Source organism: Cannabis sativa, chromosome 4, assembly GCF_029168945.1.
Source record: "Cannabis sativa cultivar Pink pepper isolate KNU-18-1 chromosome 4, ASM2916894v1, whole genome shotgun sequence".
NCBI lineage: Eukaryota > Viridiplantae > Streptophyta > Magnoliopsida > Rosales > Cannabaceae > Cannabis > Cannabis sativa.
Window position 1 is genome coordinate 41,664,214 of NC_083604.1, and position 22,907 is coordinate 41,687,120.

At 33.6% G+C, this 22,907-nt stretch overlaps 2 protein-coding genes across 2 annotated transcripts; one reads left to right on the plus strand and one right to left on the minus strand.

The window, feature by feature from the left end:
* Positions 1–9,681: 9,681 nt before the first annotated feature.
* On the minus strand, positions 9,682–14,476 carry LOC115714146 (small GTPase LIP1). The gene is made up of 7 exons (XM_030642712.2): positions 13,699–14,476; positions 13,127–13,218; positions 12,882–13,023; positions 11,979–12,283; positions 11,041–11,094; positions 10,390–10,520; positions 9,682–10,173 (listed from the first exon to the last, which is right to left on the minus strand). Exons 1-7 carry the CDS (start codon positions 13,787–13,789, stop codon positions 9,978–9,980), a joined length of 1,011 nt encoding a protein of 336 aa, XP_030498572.2. The 5' UTR covers positions 13,790–14,476; the 3' UTR covers positions 9,682–9,977.
* A 5,420-nt stretch (positions 14,477–19,896) lies between these two features.
* Positions 19,897–21,758, plus strand: LOC133036933 (uncharacterized). The gene is made up of 4 exons (XM_061113712.1): positions 19,897–20,237; positions 20,513–20,752; positions 20,880–21,576; positions 21,705–21,758. Exons 1-4 carry the CDS (start codon positions 19,897–19,899, stop codon positions 21,756–21,758), a joined length of 1,332 nt encoding a protein of 443 aa, XP_060969695.1.
* The last annotated feature ends 1,149 nt before the right edge of the window (positions 21,759–22,907 follow it).

Here is a 22,907-nt window from a genome sequence, read left to right on the forward strand (position 1 = left end):
AAGGATCAAAGCTTGAAGAAGAAGGAGATTCGGCTCGAGATCTCATTATACTCCGCACAAGCGTAAAGGAATCAAGGGTTAGAGATCTGAGTGGAAGGGGACATTTATTCCACGCATCAATGTAAGGTTTTCTTAACTTTATATGTGTTTATTTTATCGTTTCTTTAGAAGTTCATATTTGTGATGTTAATAAACATACTTCGTGAGTAAATATCTAAGATCCTGGTAAAATACTCCAAACAACCGGGCGCGTAGCCATGGTAATTGATTTACTTGCATGTAATTTGGACTTTAAAACGATTGTTTGTATGTTCTTTGGATGGTATCATGTTGTATCGAGTGTTATTCGATGATTGATCGATGATTATGAAATTTTCGTGAAAAATAATTGTTATTTCGGTTCTGGAATTATTTTTATTGGATAGTATGGAAAAAATTAAGCAAGTTAGCCTTTACGTAACTCAATTTGGATTTTATTTGAATTAGTTATGATTTTTTCAAGATTTGACAAAATCGGCCAAGGCTTTGGCCATAGCTTTCCTCAAGCGCGATCGCGTAACTGTCCGTACAAGCTTTCGAATTTTTTTCAATTTTCTTCAATTTTTCATAATTTTTCATGGAATTAACTTCCAATTTTTTGTATGGTTTTATATATATACTATTACTATTCCTAATTCAATTCTAATTATCATTTTGAATTAATTTAATTTTTTTTTTAATTTAATTCAAGATATTAAATAATTTGAATTCGAATAACTGATATTTATCTTTTCGCTTAAAAATCTAATCTTTATTTTTAAATTTGATTATATTTTTTTAAAATTTAAGCGTCGTATTTTTTTAGATATTTAAAATATCTTTTAAGATATTTATAATATCTTTTAAGATATTTAAAAATATCTTATCTTTTAAGATATTTATAATATCTTTTAAAGATATTTATAATATCTTTTAAGATATTTTAAAAATATCTTATCTATTAAGATTTTTTAAATCTTTTTAGATATTTTGACCTTATTTAAATTTAAAATAAGATATTTATAATCATGTAATTTTAAATAGATATAAGATATTTTGCTAATTTTTTAAATTTTGTTATTTTATTTATTTAAATTAAATTTAAAATCTGAAAAGATATTTTATTTATCTTTTCTAATTTTTATTTAATTTTTATTTTTAAAATAACATTTAATTTTTAAAAGTAGTTAGCAAATTTTGAAATGATATTTAGGTTGGTTGAAACCTAATTTTTCAAATAGTAGGTTTAATTTTAAATATTTATTTTTAAATAAATAATTTCGAAAAATAAATAATAAAAAAAAATTAATTAATTTCGAAAAATAATAAAAAAATTTAATTAATTTCGAAAATAAAATAAATTTAAAATTTCGAAATTATTTTTTAAAAATAAATAAATCCTACACTTAATTATTTATTTCTTGAATTTAATACAATTAATTAAGTTGAAAAATCTAAATATCTAAGTTGATTTTCATAATGATACTTAAATATTTATTGATTTTTCATGACACTTAATTAAATAGAAAATTAATTTTAGGTTGAAATTTAATTTTTCAACTTAAATTTAAATAATTTTCAAAATATATATTTTTCTTTATTTTATTAATCAATTTCGAAAATTGCATTTTAATTATGCAATATTTTCGAATTTTTTTTTGAAAAATAGATTGAGTTGTAAATTAATTAATTATTTTAATTAATTCTTGGACCAACTCAAGTCAATGATTTTTTCATTTAATAGATTAATTTAAAATAAGTGAATTTAAAATATATATATTATTAGAAATTGAATTAACTAGTCAAAAGAATATCTAGATAGGTGATATTTTTGCTTGAAGTATTTCTTTTCTATTTTTATTATTTTTCGAAAATTGTATATTTTTTTTTATACTTAATTTTCGAACCCAATAAATATATTCTCAAAGGAAATTTTTAAGTTGCTATTATTTATTTAATTCATCTTAAATTAATTTCCTTAATATTTATATTTAAGATTATTACTAAGATGGAAATAATTAATTTTATTTCAATCACCATCTAGTATAATTTTATAAATATTATATTAAATTCTTATTTTTGAATTTTAATTCTTAAATAGAATTTAATGAGATTTATTTATTAGAATAATAAGAAAATACATTTTAAACAATGAGCTTTATTATTATTAAGATATTCGATCTCCATTGTGGGTTTTACACCGCGTTTGTTTTAAAGGAGTAATCCTCCCTAGAGGAACGTTCATTAGCAATTTCGCACCGTTTAATCTCGCATGATAAGTTGGTTTGTAAGTGTTTTATATGGTATAGATCACCCTAATGGTGGCGACCATATTTGACTTGCAAATCGCGAAACAATGGTAGAAGCTCATAAGATAGAATAGCCTTTCGACTCTCGCCTAAACGGACAACGCCGGATTCGATCTTGATCGAATAAAAGGTTGCTAGAATGTTTAACATTTTAGATGAGCTGACAACTCTATTCAATGGATGATAGCTTTGACTCTCGCCTAAACGGGACACTGATATCAGTTTGTTGAAAACCTTGGAAATTATTTAGGATTGATTTTTTTTAAGTATTTTCTCATATCATTCCTACTTGCTATGTGCTTATAATTTCTGAATTGATTTTGTATGTTAAACCATTATTAATTTCTATTCGTTGATTTCTATTATTTCGTAGTATCCCGTTTGTCAAAAATGAATCCCATGTTATCAACTCGTTATTCGAAAAATAATGAATGGATCTAACTTTAATAAATGGAATGAGAACATTAATATTGCTCTCATGTGGAGAAAAGTGCCTTGTTTGTTTTAACCGAGCCGTCACCCGTTGTGCCTCGTGGATAATGCATCCAAAGCCGTGAAAGAAAAGTATGAGCGTTGCGAAGGCAAATGACAAAGCTCTATACTTTATGCTTTCTAGCATGGTTGACACCCTCAAAACTCGCTTTCTAAAACTCGAGAAGCCCGCCGGGGTTATGACGAAGTTAAATGAGCTATTCTAAGTGAGGCATCACTTGTCACGCTTTGACGCGACTAAGAAGTACATTAACGCATCTGGATGGAACCTCATCAAAACGTGCGTGATCATGTTCTCCTCATGTCCAGCTATTTCCAAGAAGCCCAGATCATGGTGCCGAAATGGACGTTGCCACTAAGTAAGTCTTATCTTGGAACAAAATTGACTCGACTCCAGCATTTCTACCATACACATCAAATTATGTCATGAATAAGAAGGAAATTGACTTTCATGAATTAGTCAATGACCTTCAAACTTATGAAAATTTGATTGGAGGCCCCAAGAAGAAAGGGAGTAAACCTCATCCTGGTAATGGTAATGGGACGATGAAACCTGAAGCAAATGTCGCATCTGCTTCAAAGCCCAAATCGAAGAAGAAGTGGAAGAACACCAAGAAGCGAACAAAAGTCATGAAAAAGGCTGCTTCTTCTGGTGATGCTACACTTAAAGGAAAGTGTTTCCACTGCAATGAAAAAGGTCATTGGAAACCCCAGTGTCCTAAACTTCTTGCAAAGAAACAAGGTATTTCCTTTCATAAACTTTAAGAGTTTTAGTGAATTATTATCCAATTGGATTTATGATTCTGGACTAGCTTTGTTTATTTTCTTCTTCTAGGCCAAGCTACTTGAACTCATATGAGTTCGATCAGAAAGCTGGACCAAAGGGTAAAATCGTCCAGATGAAGATGAAGCTCTTCAATTTGAATTAATTGTTTTAGTTTAAAGACAATTTGGATTTCAAATTTTAGTTAGGGATATTTATCCCTGTTTCTCTCATATTGTTGCAATACATTTTTAATATTAATAAAGTTTTTTTTCGAAATTCCCTATTGCAATTTATGAGATTGAGCTTCATTTAATTTTATCTTCATCAATTTATGGTTTCTATTCTGTAAATCTAGGGGCCAAGTCGCTCCAACCCCGAAGGAGATACGATAATATCCTAGAATTTTTATTAACACATCGAATTCATTCCAACCGGGCCTGAAGATTTGTCCAGATGCATTGGAAAACTGCATTCCTAATTTCTTGTTTTGATATAGACTTCAATAATTTTGTATTTTGAAAATCATAAATAGTTTTAGGCACACAAGAAAGAACCTCCTTCCAATCAACTAGTTAAGCTTTAAAAAAGTTCTTCAAAATAGCCAAAAATCACATTGATAATTCATGATCCCAAATTCTCACGTAAGCACCATTGTTCCTCCTCAAACTTACAATTTGATTATTTCAAATTGCCTTACGAACTAGCTCACGCGTGAAAGAATTTCATATTTTGATCCCTAACTTGGAGCCATAATTGCTTTGACCTTTGTTTCTAATACACATCCTTTTAATTCAACACCTCAAATAACCTCTTCTTATCTTTTCCATAAAGTCTCATGCCTTCCTCATCTCTCCTACCCTTTAATCTCTTATGAGCTAAGTTGTAGCTCTTAATTTTTTCAGAAAAATTCCCTGCAACTCCCTTTCCCCAATCCGCAAGAACCTCGCCACACATACAAATTTTAAACTGGAGTGTGAAACCATCACATTTTGACCAACACACATGAATGATGTTCTCACAACTTGGTTCTCCTATTTAACAATTATCAAATTTGAATTTTGGCATGCCAATTGAAGAATTACGATCTTCGAGTTTCTAATAACATGTGGGTGTGCTCGTATGGAGAAACATCAAGATTAATCACCTAGCAAACTTGGAAGTTGTTAGGTTTTAAGCCCTAAATAAAACTCTTTACAATCTGATTAGTTATCAATATAAGAAATTTGAAGTGATTGATGTTTGCATGAATTTTACATGCTAATGGTTTAATATGTTTAATATGTTTATTACATTCATACACACAAAATCAGTTAAATCCAGATCATATGTTTATTCACAATTACAGTATCGTCAACACAAGATTGGAATGTGATCGTGATCATATGAATCAAAAGTTTTGGTCCCCGTTTCATCGTTGTTATTGGATTTACACTAATGTGATAATCGCCGATGATGTGTACTTACACTTGGAGTAAGTGTTGTGTTCTTTCCAGACATTAGTAAAGTATACTAGTTTCGAATGTATGGAGTATACATTGACCGGACCGATATTGCAACTAAGTTAAGATATTACAAACTTACCGTTATACATATCTTTCCAAGTCAATATCGTAGTTGATCTTAAGATTGAAAAGAATTCTAAATACTCGATATGCTCGGGCTCAACTCGTGAGTTGCTATTCATGTTCTTTGATTTATTAGTTAAGCCTACTTTTGGGTCAAAGTGATACGTATATTTTGGGAACATGATAGTATGATCGAGCGGGAGTGCCGAACATAAATATGGAATCTATAACCTTCTACCTCAAGTGTATGTAAGTTAAGTGATGATTCCCTTCGAGCTTAGCAAATAGAAGTAAATGGATGAGCTCTGTTTAACCGACTAATTATTAGATCACTAAACACCATTTACAAAAGTAGCTAAGTGTTTTTAAGGGCAAAATACATTGAGGGGTGAGAACGGTGAAAGAAATCCCATCTCGATGTAAATCATCTATATACAGGATCTTTAAATCACAATAAGATTATAACAATGGTTAAATGAGATAGTATATTGGTATCGTGAAACATACAATATGCTCTATATAAGTCCGAGAGTGCAATTCTAAGTACAAGAGTGGATTCAACGAAGAATTAATAAGTAGGAATTTACTTGGTAAATTTGGTTCACTTATTGGAAGCTCAAGATATGTATCCATGGTCCCCATTCTAGGCTTGAGAACATTCAAACGTAAGACTCATTAATTGATTCGTGATTGATCAATTATAATTCTAAAGTTAGACTATGTCTGATTTTATGAATTTTCACTAAGCAGGGGTGAAATTGTAAGGAAAAGAGTTTTCTAGGTTTATTTATTTATTAATAGACTTTATATGTCTAATTAATAATTAAATTAAATGATAATATTATTTAATAATGTATTTTAATTATTAAATAATTAGTTTTGGCATTTAAAAGGTTAGAATTGGAAAATTGGCATTTTTGAGAAAATAGAGATAAAATTTGATAAAATTGCAAAATTAAGTGGGGCCCATTACAACACCAATGGCCGGCCACTTATAAGGCTTTTTCAAATTATTATTTTTATTATTTTAATGCCAAATAATTCTAAACTTAAACCTAAGTAAATGTGCCTATAAATGTAGCAAAGATGGCTCACAAAACACAAGTTTTCAATAAGCCTTTCGACGTAAATTTCTCTTCGTAAAACTCGAGCCTTCCTCACTCTCTACCTTGGCCGAAACCTCTCTCCCTCTTTTCCTTCATCTTTTTTCGTGACCCTAGTGAAAGAGTAAGTGCCCACACACAAGAAGCCAGCGTAACTCAATCATAGATTGGAAGACCGTGAAGGATCAAAGCTTGAAGAAGAAGGAGATTCGGGCTCGCATCTCGATTATACTCTGCTACAGAAAGGAATCAAGGGTTAGAGATCTGAGTGGAAGGAGACATTTATTCCGCTGCATCAATGTAAGGTTTTCTTAACTTTATATGTGTTTATTTTATTGTTTTAGAAAGTTCATATTTAGGATGTTAATAAACATACTTGTGAGTAGATCTAAGATCCTGGTAAAATAATTCCCAACATGAAGACCATTAACCATTCGTCAGTCACCATAGCCCTATCGAGTTTGGCCTCAATCTAGCTAGGTGAATCTCCTCCCCCCTTTTCCCATGTGAAAGGATGGCCACACAACTTTAAATCTTGAAGACCACACTTAGAAACAGCTTCTTAAAATCCTTGAATGAGCTAATTCGGATAACAATTGCCCTTTTTTTTCTCAGCTTGGGATAATACATTGTTAAAATCACCATTCAAGCAACAAGGTTGAATTAATTCTTCCTTTAAAGTGTGTAAATGGTTCCAAGTATTCTCCCTTAAGCTTCTAGTAGGTTTTTCATACATGTATGTCAGTCGAAACTCACTCTTGCTTGGCCACAAAACCATGCAATCAATATGGTTCTTGGAAAAGTTGTTGATTCGAACCTCATCCATATTTTGCCTGAGTAACATAAGACCTCCACTCCTCCCTTGGGCCTCAACCGCAAAATAACCCTCAAAACCCATGGACCTCCCCAACCAATTTTCCTTAGTTGTGTCGCATAAAGTCTCACAAAGAAAAAAAATATCAGGCCTCTTTAGAACAACAAGTTCTTTAATGAACTCAGTAGCCCGTGGGTTCCCAAGTCCATGACAGTTCCAACCAATAATACTCAATAATTTTGGGGTGAGCCCCATCACCAAGGTTTGCTAAATTCATGTTTTTTGATGGCCATTAATTCTCAGGCCCAAACCTAACTCCTTTTATTCAAGATCCTCTGTTGCTTTCCTTCTTTTATTATTGATAATCATTAGACCACCTTTTTGATTTTTTATTAAATTCTTCACAATTCCATGGTCAAGGACACCCTCACTATTAGCTAGCTTACATATTTTAGAGATCAAAGAATTATTTGGAGCCCTAACTCTGAAGTTACTACTCGACACATGTCCTACAATCTATCCTGAATCACTATTTAATCCCCCCATATTCTCCTCATCATCATTGTCACTTTCCATATTCATCATCTAGTTCTAAGAATCCACTGCTACTACTATTGGCCATCACCCCAAGAACTGAGCCTTTCATACGCAACCATCGAGCTCCAATATTCTGCTTTCTTTTTCAAAATTGAGCTCTTGTGAAACTTCCATAAGACTTGAAAATTTGCTCCAAAGGCTTGTCAAATAGCTTAGCACAGTACCTCTCAGAGTGCCCTACAATTCTAGATGAAATAAAAAGTGAGAGCACGCTCAAAATTAACTCAAAAATAAGATCTACCTGTCTTTGTTGACTTCATCTTTCAATATAAGGGTTTATTAATATCAATAGTGACTGTTACACGAAAATAATCTCGCCAAACTCTAATAAATTTTTTTAGATATGATTCCACAAACTCTCCCATCACATTAGCTATCTCACAAAGGACCTTGACTGACATACTCCCTAGCTGCACATTGAAAACTTGAACCCAGATATCTAATTTATTCAAAACTAGAGAGTAAGGCTCTTCTTCTTCCTTTAGTCTTCCAAGGATCAATTTCATTCTATCAAAAGTCAATGAGCTACTTTCAACAGCCCTTTGAATGGTAATCTCGTGATAGAACTGGAGCAAGTATCGATCAGGTGGTAACTCTCTTACAAACATCCCCAGGTTTCCATAGAGAAGTCAGCATGTTTTGCATGATGTCAAAGTCAAAATCTCTATCAGATAGAAAACGTCCCAGAAGACACCATCTCATATCAATACCCTCATCTTCTTCACCACCACCGATTGCCACCCCCTCATCTTCCTTCTGCACGCGAAGTATTTCCTCCTCAACTACACTCATATCCCGACTACTCGACACCATAACTATCGTGGCTACACAAAAACTCTCACAGAAACTAAAAAAACTCATAGACGAAGACACCATGTCAATAGACCAAGACAAAAGAAATACACAGAATGAACGAAAGAGGCTCTTAACTGATATTATCATTGTAATTTTCTCAACCACAATGTATAGGATATGGACAAATAGAAACAATTGTATATATAATAGTTTCTTTTATAATATTTTACACAAATATGACAATATGACAATTACGAGAGATATTCAAAGTCGAATTCAAAATATTATTGTATAGGAAGTTGGCTAGAAGTGAGCTTGATGTGATTGATAGAATTTGAACGTTGTAATTGTTGTTTTAGGCTGCTTGGGCAATCAATGGGTAGCTTGTGTATTCTGCTTGTTGATTAATAAAGCGTTTTTTTTTTTTTTTTACAAAAATACGGTTTTATGAAATTTTGAATATTTTTACGATTTTTTTTATTTTATTTACAGAAAATATGGTATGTTTTATGTCGTACTCTTGTTATTTTGTTGTGATTTTTTTGTTATATGTATATTATTTTTATTGTTGTTTTGATGATATTTAGATGTAATTTTCATGTTACCTTTATGTAGTTTTTTTGTTATTTCTATGAAAAATCGTAAAAATGTAAAAAAAATATTCTTTAAACGTAAAAATGTATTTTTTTTTTTTTTTTTTATGAAAAATGGTGCCTTATTGTCCCTTCTTTTTCTCTTCAAGATGAAAAAATAAAAATAAAAATAAAAATAAATTATTTGTTGTTAGACCCTTAGTTGAGGCTGTTGTTGGGTTTCATTCTTCTATATTGTAAATGGTTTGGTATACTTATTATTGTTGTTAGACCCTTACTTATTATTGTTAATTTTTCTTCATATGGTTTCTCTCTAAAAAAAAAAAATAGAGATTATTTGCACTTTTCATGAAGATCGATATAATCATTTTCATTATTAACTAAATATTATGTTTTATGTTCTAAAGTTCAAAGAATAATTTTTATTTTAACATTAATACAAGTTTTTAATTGAATTTTGATATGATTGTAGAGTTAAATAAAAATGAGGTGAACTAGGGACTTGATAGATAGTTGATATGATACTGATAGCACTGTCTCTTCCGATAAGGAGGTAATGTCCTTGATCATGATGTATGATAAATGTATTGAAATTATTCTCCCAAAACAAAATGACAAAATAAGAGGTGTTTGGTTGAAAGAATTTCCCGTGTTATCAAACGGGTTGAACAAATCAATCATTATACATTCTAACCCAAACAGAGTACATGAAGAACCACTTACAACTTACAATGTGATGGAAGAGGGAGGGACTTGTAGATATAAAAGAATCAAGTGTACCAGTTTCTATCTGAACAGCCCAAAGAAAAAGTGTAAATTGCTTCAGCTTCTATCAACAATATTACAATATTTTATATATTCAGGCCCAAAAAAAATAAATTGCATTCTTCAGTGACTAGAATATAAAGCCGAAAAGGAGCAAACTTCAGACATTGATATCCGACCGTCTTGATCTGGCGGCACTACCAATTTCAGAAGAGCCATTCAGAGCAAATCTAGGCAGGTTATAGTTTTCAGAGACTGAAACCGGCTGCTGAGGGTAAAGAGTTGGCGGTGGAGTCAAATTGCGTTGAGCTGGAAGAGGAGGGAGCATATTGTATTTGTAGGGATCGCCGCTGAAACTAGAATCAGAGACCATGACAAAGAATGAATGAGAGGGGATTAGAAAGATAAGCATTAGCACAATTGGGAGGTTGACAATGACATAGAAAAGTTTCAACACTTTAGTCACTAAAGTATCAATCATACATGTGTCGTTTGGACTCATGAATACCGACAACAACAAAGAATATAACAGATCGAAACAAATTTCGAAAGAAATGAATTCTTTAATGTACCTAGTTTTCTTGTATGCTTGGTCATCATCGCTTAAGGTTTCATCCAACCGCTGCGCAGGTCTTTGATTTGGAGAAACAGACCATGAGTTTGAAGCTGGTAATTCATCTGAAAAATATCTTCTCCTGATCAACTGAAACATGGAAAAGCAAGACTTTAATTATTTCCAGTGCAGTACTATAGTAATATAGCTATAACAATTTACATAGATTTACTTGTATACATCTTGGGAGATTCTACTATAGGGTGTCACTTCAGCTCTACCAGCATCTATGTTGTTTGTGCAAAGAAATTATAGCCCAATTTTTTTATATGCAGTGTACATTGTAGTTTTAAGAAGCATTCCACCAATTTTCAAGAAATAATTTACAATGTTAAAATCAAAGTTCAACTTCAAAACGTTCGTTTTATGAATGTGTAAAAAAATTGGCATTTTGAACCCTGATTTTGACACCATACAATTATTCTTAATTTTTCAAAAACTGGTGGAGATCCTTGCTACAGTCGTATTAAAAAAATTACATCAATATTTTTCCATATACCAAAATAAGGGCAAAAGTGACACCAATCCTATATGAGAATTTTCCTATTCCTATTATAAATATATATCAAGAAAGAAACAATCAAACAGGTGAAAAGAGAAGAATACGGACCATTCGGAAAAATTTCATCACAGCTTCCTTGTCATATCTTGATTCCTTTGCAGCCTGCAGATATGTTCAACTTGTAAAGTATTGTCTAATAGTACAAAATAACACTGAGACAACTGATTAGACTTGAACGATTCGAAGATATATGTCAAACCAAGGAAAGACACAAATCTAGATTTAGGACAGGGCTATTATATTTGGAGTTACAATTCATTTATATGGTTATTTTCTAATATTATTTCATTTGATACATGAAGATGTTGAAAATCAAATTCCACACTGCCTATTCAGCTAGTAATATTCACCAAGAAAAAATGCGGTACAGGCTCTATATTTATAGAGCCACAATGTAGTTCATACTTTTTACACTAAAACAGATAGTACATTCAAGCTTGTACTCTTGAAATTCACTTATCTACTCCAAAAACAAACCCAGGAAAAGTCTCCACACAGCAGTTTCGAGTTCTTTGTACATCAAATTTCACCCTAAGGATGCGAAATATAGACTCACAAACATTGGGGAGGCATTTAGACTACAGTCACAAATCGTGGAAACTATCACACTATCAGTCGAACAGATGAAAGTAATTCCACAGCAGACACAAGATAGAATACAGTGTAAGGCCAGGTAAATAGACAGCAGAGTTCTGAAGTTTTTTACCATCATATACAAACGGAGGATAGAGTTCATGAAATGAAGTGTTTTTATAGTTTGGGAGAGGCACGAGACTTGAAGTTTTTTTTTTTAACCTTTTTACTTTCAGCAAATCAATCAGAGGACTGATTGCACAAAACTGTAGATGATAAGCTACCACGCAAACATATACATATTACACAAATAAACATCAATGAATCCCTCCTTTCATGCAACAACATAATTGTTTAGAAACCATTTAGTTCTTTTTCACAGGTCCCATACAAGAGGTGAGTTAGCTTCTTACCGCAAGAAGCCCTCCAGAGCCTGGAAAAGACTCTGTTAGTGGAAGTTCCTCACTCGATGGGAGCAAACCCTGCTTTTCAACCCAATGGCGAGCTGCATCAACAAGATTTCCACTGCTTCCTCTTGTACCCTCTTTTGCAGCAATGTCGGCTTTATTACCAATAACAATGTATGGAACAGGAAGGCCGCCAGGTCCTCCAGATCCTAAAGGTGCTGAAAATGTTCCTGCTGTAGAAATCTCAGTTGCCCACTTCTGCAAACTAGTTTTTGTTCTCCTTTGAGAAAGGTCATGAACAAAAATAACACCTGCAAATAGGTGCAATCCAAGAATTAAGAATAAATACGAACTGTGGCCTGTGCCTTCAAATTTTAATATTTCAATTGTTTTGATACTTTGCGGAAAAAAAAAGAATTGTTTTGATAGGGAACAAAATTAAGACACGATATCTGAATATCATCCGATGTGAAGTCCATAAGAACTATTACTATCATGGCAATGCACCTAACTTGTTACTAATTGTTTAATGGAATCTTTAATGAAAGGAATCCCCCTGTAGTTGTCTTCAACATGCACTTGCAAGGTTTTTACACCAAAGGAGTATAGATATATCAGATGCTGCCTAAGAACGAATATAATATTTAAGAGAAGAGCATTCCACAAGTATATTGTTCTCAATAAAAAAAATACAGTTTAAATGAATGTATGTCATGTCAAATAAGGAAACTTGTAATGGGTCAAACACAGCTTCAGCTATGGTTCTAAACTCATTTATACCATTACAAACACTATAATATTTAAGCATAAGAATATGCAATAAACAACACCAATCCCGAAGAAAAACATCAGTCTCGTAATTAAAAGGGATAGGATAGTAGAGTATTAGAGTCCAGACTAGGTACTTGCCATTAATTTGGCTGTAGAAAAGAGATCGACAATCTTTATATCTTTCATGCCCTGAAACATCCCAAAGTTCAACAAAAAAATCTCTTTCACTATCGCCTTTGATGCTGTTTGAAGAGCTACCAGCATTTCCATACGTAATGTGCTGAATTAATGGAACAGTGAATGCATTAGCAAAAACATGAATTCCATAAGAGCTCCACATAATCCTTTTAAATGAAAATGAAAATAAAATTAGTCATTCTCACCTTTACATCAACATTACACCCAACTGTTTGAGGAGGGCGAGCAATTGAAGAACCTTTGACAATCAAATGTACAAGAGAAGTTTTCCCAACACCTACAGCAGATTATGAATCATAGTTATGGCCAATCAAGGTATGCACTCAACCGGTAAGTCATGTCCCTTGCCACATTCAAAGATCAGTATCAACTATTAAGCAATTATAGTTCTACAGCCATTATCTATCTCCTTCAGTCTACCACCTTAAGCAAACTAAATGCCATAAACAAGACCAATTGAAAATTTAGTCCATAACAGCCTCATACACATCTCCTCACATTCTCATTGTTCAAAAACGTGTAAGAAAATGCAACTTCAAATTCCCAAAAACCCTCAAGCAATCGATCAAAGCAAGCAACAATCATTCCACTAACTTGAAACTATACCTATTCATATCCAAGATTCTAGGAAGATCATAAAATCAAGACAAACAACCATAGTCAAAAACATCTATGTAGCACCAAAACTATAAGAACCAATTCACATTTGCATGGAGAGGGAAAAGCAACATAGTATGCTCCAGCGATTGCCACATACCTGAATCACCAACGACAAGTACTCGAACTTGCCCACATGGCGGACCACCGTTTAGCTCTTTGTTATCCCTCTCTCGTTCCTTCCAGAACATGTTGTCCTCCAAAACCCTTCAAACCCAAAATCTTCACCACAACCCAGAAAGTAAAAACAACACAACGTACTCTTATTCAACTCACAAATCAAGTGCCATCAAACACACTCAAGCTCCACGAGAAACGACAATATCTCAAACTGGGCGGTACCTTCACTGTCAGCCTAAAATCCATGTCTTGTCGAAATCAAGCCAAGATCCGAGCTTATTAACGAGAACCCATTTGCAGACATCTCCCAAAGAACATCCCGAAGAGACCAGACCCTCTTGTAAAGTGATCAATAAAAGAAACTATGAAAAAAAACCCAGTTGCAGATTCAGATCCAAGATGACAAGTTAAACTGGGTCTTGTTCAAAATCTCAAAACGGAAACTAAAGAATTGGGTTAGGCTGAAAAGTGGCGGTTGAGTATGAATGAATGAATGAATGAATGAATAGTAATACTAAACAAGATCTGAAATAGGGGATTTTAATTTATAATTGGTTGATCAGATTAACTCAGTGATTTCCTTTTGATCTTTACTGTAAAAAGCAACAAAGATGGAGAGGAGAGGATTGGGAAATATGAGTAATTTTTAGGTTGGACATCGGTCGGTTTGTTTGTGCCACATTTTAATCAACCCAAGAGCAGCTTACATAAATTTGAGTTCAAATTGTCCAAAAATAAATTCTGAACCCGTCCAATTTGGTTTGGTCCGTTTATGTGAACCCGCCCAAATCCATATTTGGTTTTGGTACATCAATTTTGTCACTATCGAAGTCACTATCATTTGTTAACACACAAAAAAAAAAAAATATACAAAAAATATAATTGTACCAAATTTTAAATATTTTTACAATTTTTAAGATTTTATTACATAAAATACGACTTTTTGATATGTTTTTATTTGTTGACGCGATTTTTCATCAACTGATATAAGAATATTGTAAAAATTAAGAGGAATGCAATGAATTAATTTGACTAAATAAAACTGTCATAAATAAAATAGACACCATAAATTTATAGCAGTTCGCCTCCATGTCGCAATGGTAATGGAGTTACGTCTACTTTTAAATTTTATTAATTAGATCTGACACACCAGAGTTATGTTCTCAAGAGTGTGTGGACAATAATACAACAATAGATTTTTAGGCGAAATCTGTATTGAGACTTATGAACACAAGGCTCATGGGAGACCTAATATTCACAAATTTGATAAAGATGGTAGTTGTAAGATTCTTGGAAATAATAAACCAATAAGTATAAAGAAAGAGATTGGTACTTATTCTTGAAAACGGTGTATGTCAATGGTGTTTGGTAAGAGAGGTTTAGTGTCACAAAGTGTGTAAAGCTTAGGAAAAAAGTAAAGGAAGGGACATAATGTTCTTAGTAGTCGTTCAGTAAGCAAGTGATTCCCCCTTTTACCCTAGCCTATTACAATCTTTATATAGGTTTTAGAATTTATTACTGATCCTCCTTTTAAACTCTAAAATTATTGATTTCTCCATAGTTAGAGGATGTTGTTACTTAGTAATTTTAGTGTTTTCGTCATTTTTTAAATAATTCAGATTTTGGAAAGAAACTGATTTTTGTGAGTAAAAAGTAATGGATTTGGTATTTTTTTTTTTTATGCTAGGTGATGTTAGTGGATGGATCGACACGTCAAAATAACATTTTCCTAGAGTTTTTGAAGTCCATGAAGAGCAAAAACCCGTGGGTTGTCGTTGTAGCGAAGGCTGAAGCGAGCAAAAAAAAGAAAACAAATAAAAAATGTGGAATCAGGCCATGTCGTCGCGGCCACGAGTTGGCTCGCGGCAACGAGGACCTTGTCGCTGTGGCGAGCAACCCTATGGCCGCGGTGAGCAGTCGAAATTTGGGCAGAGCGATTTTTATATCTTTTATTTAGAGGGGAGTTATATTTTTTTTTAGTGAGATATTTTCTAGTACTATAAATAGGACCTTTTAAGCTACGAATTTCAGAACCCTAGAGCTACCAAATTGAGATAAAAACTTAGAGAGAGAGAGAGAGAGAGAGAGAGAGAGAGAGAGAGAGAGAGAGAGAGAGAGAGAGAGAGAGAGAGAGAGCAACGAAGAGATGAAGATCACGACCTTGAAGTGTTCTTCATCATAGTTCTTTTCTTCTCCTTAAACTCTTACTATTTATTATGATTATCGTTATAATATCTAGTTTCGAGTAATTTTTTTTAATTAAGGGTTATTTCAAAACCCGAGACATGAATTCTTAATTTCATTATTGAATGTTAATTTTAAGTTTCCATCATATCAAATTATTTCTATTCTTCTTTATTTGTTCAATGTCATGATTATTGTTTTAATCTTGTTTAGATTGCTACTAAATTAGGTTTTGCTTTTATCTACCGTCATCTTAGGATTACTATTCACCTAATAGTTTAGGATTCTAAGTGTTTGTGATAAATTGTAATTTCTAATATTGTCAGAGGTATTTTTAATTGTGATAAAGAATGAAATCTAGGTTAAATAAATTATATGTTTCATTGATTTATTGTCTAGATTAATCTATCTCCATAAATCTTAAAGCTTTATCTAAGTTAAATAAATTGCATGCTTCGTGGATTTACTGCTTAGACAAAAGATTTAATTATTGAAGGCTTCGCCTTGATTACATGTAATAGAGAGATTTGAATAATTGACTACTTTAGCTTTATATGCGGGGTTAATAGTTTGATTAAAAATTGAAATTACATTCATTAATAGGAATTAAGAATGATTGTTGAGGGTAGCGAATAACTTTTAACTAGTTTCTCATATCACAGTCTCACTTTTAAATTGTTTTTATTTTTATGCTATTTTACTATAAACCTCAAAACCGCATTTTCTAACTTCTGTCACTAATTCTTTGAGTAATTAAATAAACATAGTCTTCGTGGGATCGACCCTTACTTACAATTATACTAAAATAATTGGAGGTATTAAAAATAAATAGTAGTAAATTGTTGTGGCTTACGACACCCATCAAATGTGTCGTTGCTAGGGACTATTATTTTATTTTATTATTCATATTTAATTTTAGCTTTACTAATTTTTTTTACATTGATAATCTCAGGTGTACATGTCTAGTGCAGACGATACGCAAGAGAGACTTTCAAGGGTTAAACAATATCTTGAGTCATTATTTGCTTCTTGATCATCGAAGACTATCACCGACAACCCACTCTTTCAACCACTTGGTCCTGTCAAATAACCACTATCAATTGATCCCGAGTCAGATTCTGACGACTCGATTACTTCTCACAAGACTATGGCTTAAAATAGGACGTTGAAGGAGTTGGTCGCGCCAAATCTTGACCAACAACCATTGTGCATCCATTATCTACCTTTGGATGTCAACTTTGAACTAATATCCAGCCTCATCCACTTGCTACCAGCTTTTTATGGATTGCCTGCTGAAGACCTCAACAAGCATCTGAAGGAGTTTCACATTGTCGACTCTAGTATGAAACCTACATTAGCAACTGGAGAACAAATCAAACTACGGGCTTTTTCTTTCTCCTTGAAAGATGCTGCTAAAGAGTGCTTGTACTATCTACCACCTGGTACTATTGAGACATGGAATGATATGAAGACTGTTTTCTTGGAGCGATACTTCCCAGCCTCTAAAGTTGGAAGCATCAGAAAAGAAATATGTGGAATTTGGCAAGTTACTGGAGAGTCACTTTATGAATATTGGAAGAGATTTAAGAGGTTGTGTGCTAGTTGCCCTCATCACCAAATTAGTGAACAACTCTTAGTTTAACACTTTTATGAAGGTCTCTTACCTTTTGAAATGAGTATGATAGATGCAACTAGTGGAGGAGCATTGGTAGACAACACCCCTACAGAAGCCAGAAATCTAATCTCAAATATGGTTGCCAATTCACAACAGTTTGGCATTTGCTGGGAGCCTCCCTCAACATCACAGCAGGTTAATGAAGTGAGCAAACCCATTGAGAACCAGTTTAGTCAGCAAATAGCTCAATTAACCTTTGTGGTACAACAACTTGCTTTAGGCCAATAGGTGAGGCCATGTGAAATTTGTCAAACTGTGGGACATGCTACTGATACTTGTCCTACACTATTTGAAGAGGAGACTGAAGATGTAAACGCAGTAGGTAATTTTCTTGGTCAATTAAGCCAACTTTACGACCCACACTCACAAACTTATAGACCTAATTTGCAGAATCATCTGAATCTTTGATACGGCAATCAACAAAATGTCGAACAACCTGCACTTGCAAAACCTCGTTTAAATTATCAACAGTGGCCACATCAAAACTAGGTTTAAGAACCCCTAAGTTCTCAAACTAATTATGATTTGTGTGAGAACTCCTAAGTTCTCTTTGATGTTCTCTACATGGCTTTTTTGAATCAAAACGAGGTTTAAGACAGGGGGACCCCATGTCTCCCCTTCTTTTTATTCTGGATATGGAGTATCTCTCTCGCATCATGCAGAATATTGGAGAGAGGGATGATTTTATTTTTCATGAGAGATGCCGAGATTTGAAATTGAATCATTTGAGTTTTGCGGATGACGTCTTACTTTTCTGCAATGGAGATTTCAAGAGTATCTACCTAATGCTGCAAGGGCTCAAACTCCTTTCACAAACTTCAGGTTTGTTCCCAAATCCATCTAAAATTTCTTTTTATTGCAATAACATGAATGATTATGAGATTCAGAGAGTCCTTGATGTTTTGGGCTTCAAGAAACATGATTTGCCATTTAAATACTTAGGCATTCCTATATGTCTTAAGAGAATCTTAGCAGCTGAATGTGGCATATTAGTTGAAAAAATGGTGGCGAGGATAAGGAATTGGAGTTCTTAAAACCTTTCTTTTGCTGCTAGAATGGTTCTAATCAATTCTGTATTGATGGCCATCCACTCCTATTGGTGCCAGATCATGATTTTTCCAAAGAAAGTTATTCAAGAAATTGAAGCTATTTGCAGAAGTTTCTTGTGGTCTGGTAACCATGTCCTTACAGGTCCAGCTGCAGATGCTTGGAATTTTGTTTGTGATTCTAAATCTGCAGGTGGTTTGGGATTTAGGAATATTTCTGACTGGAATTTGGCAGCTATGTTCAATTATGTTTGGGCCATAGCAATCTTTGGGTAAAGTGGGTTCATAATGTATACATCAACGAAGAAAATTGGTGGTCTTACAAGACCACTCCTGCTGCCAGTTGGTATTGGCGAAAGCTGGTAGCTATAAAAGAGAGAGCAAAAGAAGTTTTTGATGAGATCAATGTCCTAAATGACAAATATACCGTGGTAGCGGGTTTTCACTCTCTAAGGCCCTCTATTTGTCGAGTTGAATGGAGCTCCATTGTGTGGAGCTGAATGAACTTGCCCAAGCATAGTTTTATTTTTTGGCTCACAATGCTTAATCGGCTCAAGACAAAGGACAAGATTCAAGTGTACAACACTGTTGAAGATACTAAGTGTCTGTTTTGCCAAACCAAAGAAGAGTCAACGCAACACTTGTTTTTTGAGTGCTCTTTCTCGTGTAATTGTTTAAGGAGGATCAAAGAGTGGATTTCTTGGAGGATGGCTTCTAACACTCTTCCTCGAATTGTTAGATGGATTCGAAAGCCAAGATTAGCAAAGTTAAAAAGATGATCCTAGTGGCTGCCTTGGCAGCACTTGTGTACACCTTATGGCAGACTAAAAGTGACTTTTTGTGGCAAAATCTATTCCAAATATAGATAGCATAGTTTGTAAAGTAAAAGATGTATTGAAAAAGAGAATAACTTGTACATGGCCCAAGTAGACATCCATTAGTGACAAAGTATGGTTAGACAACTTGTAAAGTTTTATTTTACTTAGGTTCTTCTTTTGGAAGAATGCTATTTGTTTGTAAAAAATAGTTTCGGGTAACGAAATTCACTTGATTTATAAAAAAAAAACAGTGGCCACAGTAAAATTTTTTACCAAGACAAAATCAAGCACCACAAGTTGCTCCACCAACAACTCCCAAACCTACCACTGAAGAACTTATTAATGTAATGGTTCCTAGTTCTCTAAGGTTCCAGCAAACAACTAAAGCCGCAATGAAAACTTTAGGGAATCAAGTGGGCCAACTCTTAGAATCTTATAATCGATTGTAATCTCAAATGTTCAATCAATTGCCATCCCGACCTAAGAAAAATCCTAAAGAGAATGCTAGTGCAGTGACCTTGAGAAGTGGTAAACAATATGACCCACCTATCATCCTTAAACCAAAAATAGTGCCACCCGAACCACAAGATGATAACCCAGGAGATGAAATAGAGGCACCCAAGCCAAATAATCTTGTCCCACCAAAGCCTACATTTAGCACACCACCACCTTTCCCAAGAAGATTGAAAAAAACTAAGAAGGAAGAAGTTGACAAGGAAATTCTTGAGACATTCTGCAAGGTGGAAGTGAACATTCCTCTTCTTGATGCCATTAAAAAAGTGCCCCGATATGCCAAGTTTTTTAAGAAGCTTTGCACCAATAGCGCAAGTTGAGGGGTAATAAAAAAGTAAGTGTGGGGAAAAATGTGTTGACAGTTCTCCAAAAGAAGCTTCCTCCAAAGTGTAAGGATCATGGAACTTTCACTATCCCTTGCACTATTGGCAATACTAGGATTGAGTGGTGTATGTTGGATTTGGGGGCCTCCATTAATGTCATGACATTCTTTATTTATGACTCCTTGAATTTGGGTCCACTTGAAGAAACTAGGATAATCATTTAACTTGTTGATAGGTCGAATGCCTACCCAAGAGGTGTCATTGAAGATGTGCTAGTTCAAGTCAATGAATTGGTATTTCCAGTAGATTTCTATGTTCTAAATATGGAAGATGATTCCATCCTCTGCTCCACTCCAATTTTGTTGGGAAGACCGTTCATGAAAACTGCAAGAGCCAAGATTGATGTCCACAAGGGAACCTTGACTATGGAATTCGATGGAAAGACAATCAGATTCAACATTTTTTCGGCCATGAGGTATCCAAGTGATGTACATGCTATTTATTCTCTTGATGTGATGAATGACCTCTCACAAAGGGTACTAGATCTACATAGTGGATTTTTTGGAAGTTGTTATATGAGAGCACTTGGTGTTAAATTCTAGTGAAAAGTTTTCTAACGAGATGGTGGATGTCATAACTACACTTAATAACGACTTCAACAAGATTTATAAAAAGGTGGCGTATGTGGAATTGCCATTCTTAACTGACAAATTACAGCCATCCATTGTCCAAGCTCCTATAATTGAATTGAAGACAATGCCGAATCATCTAAAATATGCTTACTTGGGAGAGAATGAAACATTACCGGTCATGATTGCTAAAGAACTCGACCAAGTGCAAGAAGAAAAGTTTATAAGGGTGCTCCGAGCTCACAGAACTGCTATTACATGGTCCATTACTAACATCAAGGGAATTAGTCCTACTACATGTATCAGAATCCTCCTAAAAGAAGGAGCTAAGCCAACACGTGATGCACAACGAAGGCTAAACCCCCTTATGATGGAGGTAGTGAATAAAGAAATCTTGAAGCTTTTTGGTGTAGGCATCATTTACCCAATCTCATACAGCAAATGGGTGAGCCATGTTCAAGTAGTTCCAAAGATATTTGGGATCACAATAGTGAAAAATGAAGACAATGAGTTAGTGCCAACAAGAATGCAAATCGGGTGGCAAGTTTGCATAGATTACCGCAAGCTGAATGCAGCGACAAGAAAAGATCACTTCACATTGCCATTCATTGATCAGATGCTTGAGAGGCTAGCAGGTCATCCTTACTATTGCTTTCACGATGGGTATTCTGTTGGAATATATTTTACCAGGATCTAGATTTACTAACAAGTATGTTCATTAACACCCTAAATACGAATTCTGTAAAACAATGTAATTAAACACATAAAGTTTAAGTAATCTTACATTGATGGTAGCAGAATAATATGTCTCCTCCATCTCAAATCTCTGACCCTTGTTCCTTTCTGTCGTAGAGTATTATCTGTTGGGTTTTATGCCCTAAATAAAACTCTTTACAATCTGATTAGTAATCAATATAAGAAATTTGAAGTGATTAATGTTTGCATGAATTTTACATGCTAATGGTTTATTATGTTTATTACATTCACACACACAGAATCAGTTAAATCCAGATCATATGTTTATTCACAATTACAGTATCGTCAACACAGTAGAATGTGATTGTGATCATATGAATCAAAAGACTAAGTCCCTGTTTCATCAGTGTTTTGGATTTACACTAATGTGATAATCAGCGATGATGTGTACTTACACTTGGAGTAAGTGTTATGTTCTTTCCAGGACATTAGTAAAGTATACTAGTTTCGAATGTATGGAGTATACATTGGACTGGACCGATATTGCAACTAAGTTAAAATATTACAAACTTACCGTTATATATCTTTACAAGTCAATATCAGTAGTTGATCTTAAGATTAAAAGAATCTAAATCCTGATATGCTTAGGCTCAACTCAGGAGTACTATTCATGTTCTTTGATTTATTAGTTAAGCCTACTTTTGGGTCAGGGTGATACGTATATTTTGGGAACATGATAGTATGATTGAGTGGGAGTGCTGAACATAAATATGGAATCTATAGCTTCTACTGGTGTATAGAAGTCAAGTGATGATTCCCTTCGAGCTTAGCAAATAGAAGTAAATGGATGAGCTCTTGTTTAACTGACTAATTATTAGATCACTAAACACCATTTACAAGTAGCTAAGTGTTTTAAGGGGCAAAATACATTGAGGGGTGAGAACGGTAAAATTATCCCATCTCGATGTAGATCATTTATATAGAGGATCTTTAAATCACAATAAGATTATAACAATGGTTAAATGAGATAGCATATCTATATCGTGGAACATATAATATGCTCTATATAAGTCTGAGAGTGCAATTCTAAGTTCTAAGAGTGGATTCAACGAAGAATTAATAAGTAGGAATTTACTTGGTAAATTCGGTTCACTTATTGGAAGCTCAGCATATAGATCCATGGTCCCCATTGTAGTTGAGAACATACTGCTTGTAAGACTCAATAATTGATTCGTGATTAGTCAATTATAATTCTAAAGTTAGACTATATCTAATTTGTGAATTTTCACTAAGCAGGGGTGAAAT

Coding starts and splice junctions, on each gene's coding strand:
- LOC115714146 (XM_030642712.2), bottom strand. CDS start 13,789: ATGTTCTGGAAGGAACGAGAGAGGGATAACAAAGAGCTAAACGGTGGT. Junction 13,024..13,126: donor GGTGTAATGTTGATGTAAAG/GTGAGAATGACT, acceptor CCATTAATTCAG/CACATTACGTATGGAAATGC. Junction 10,521..11,040: donor TGATGAAATTTTTCCGAATG/GTCCGTATTCTT, acceptor TCCATGTTTCAG/TTGATCAGGAGAAGATATTT.
- LOC133036933 (XM_061113712.1), top strand. CDS start 19,897: ATGTTCAATCAATTGCCATCCCGACCTAAGAAAAATCCTAAAGAGAAT. Junction 20,753..20,879: donor AACATTTTTTCGGCCATGAG/GTATCCAAGTGA, acceptor GTTAAATTCTAG/TGAAAAGTTTTCTAACGAGA. Junction 21,577..21,704: donor GCTTTCACGATGGGTATTCT/GTTGGAATATAT, acceptor TGATGGTAGCAG/AATAATATGTCTCCTCCATC.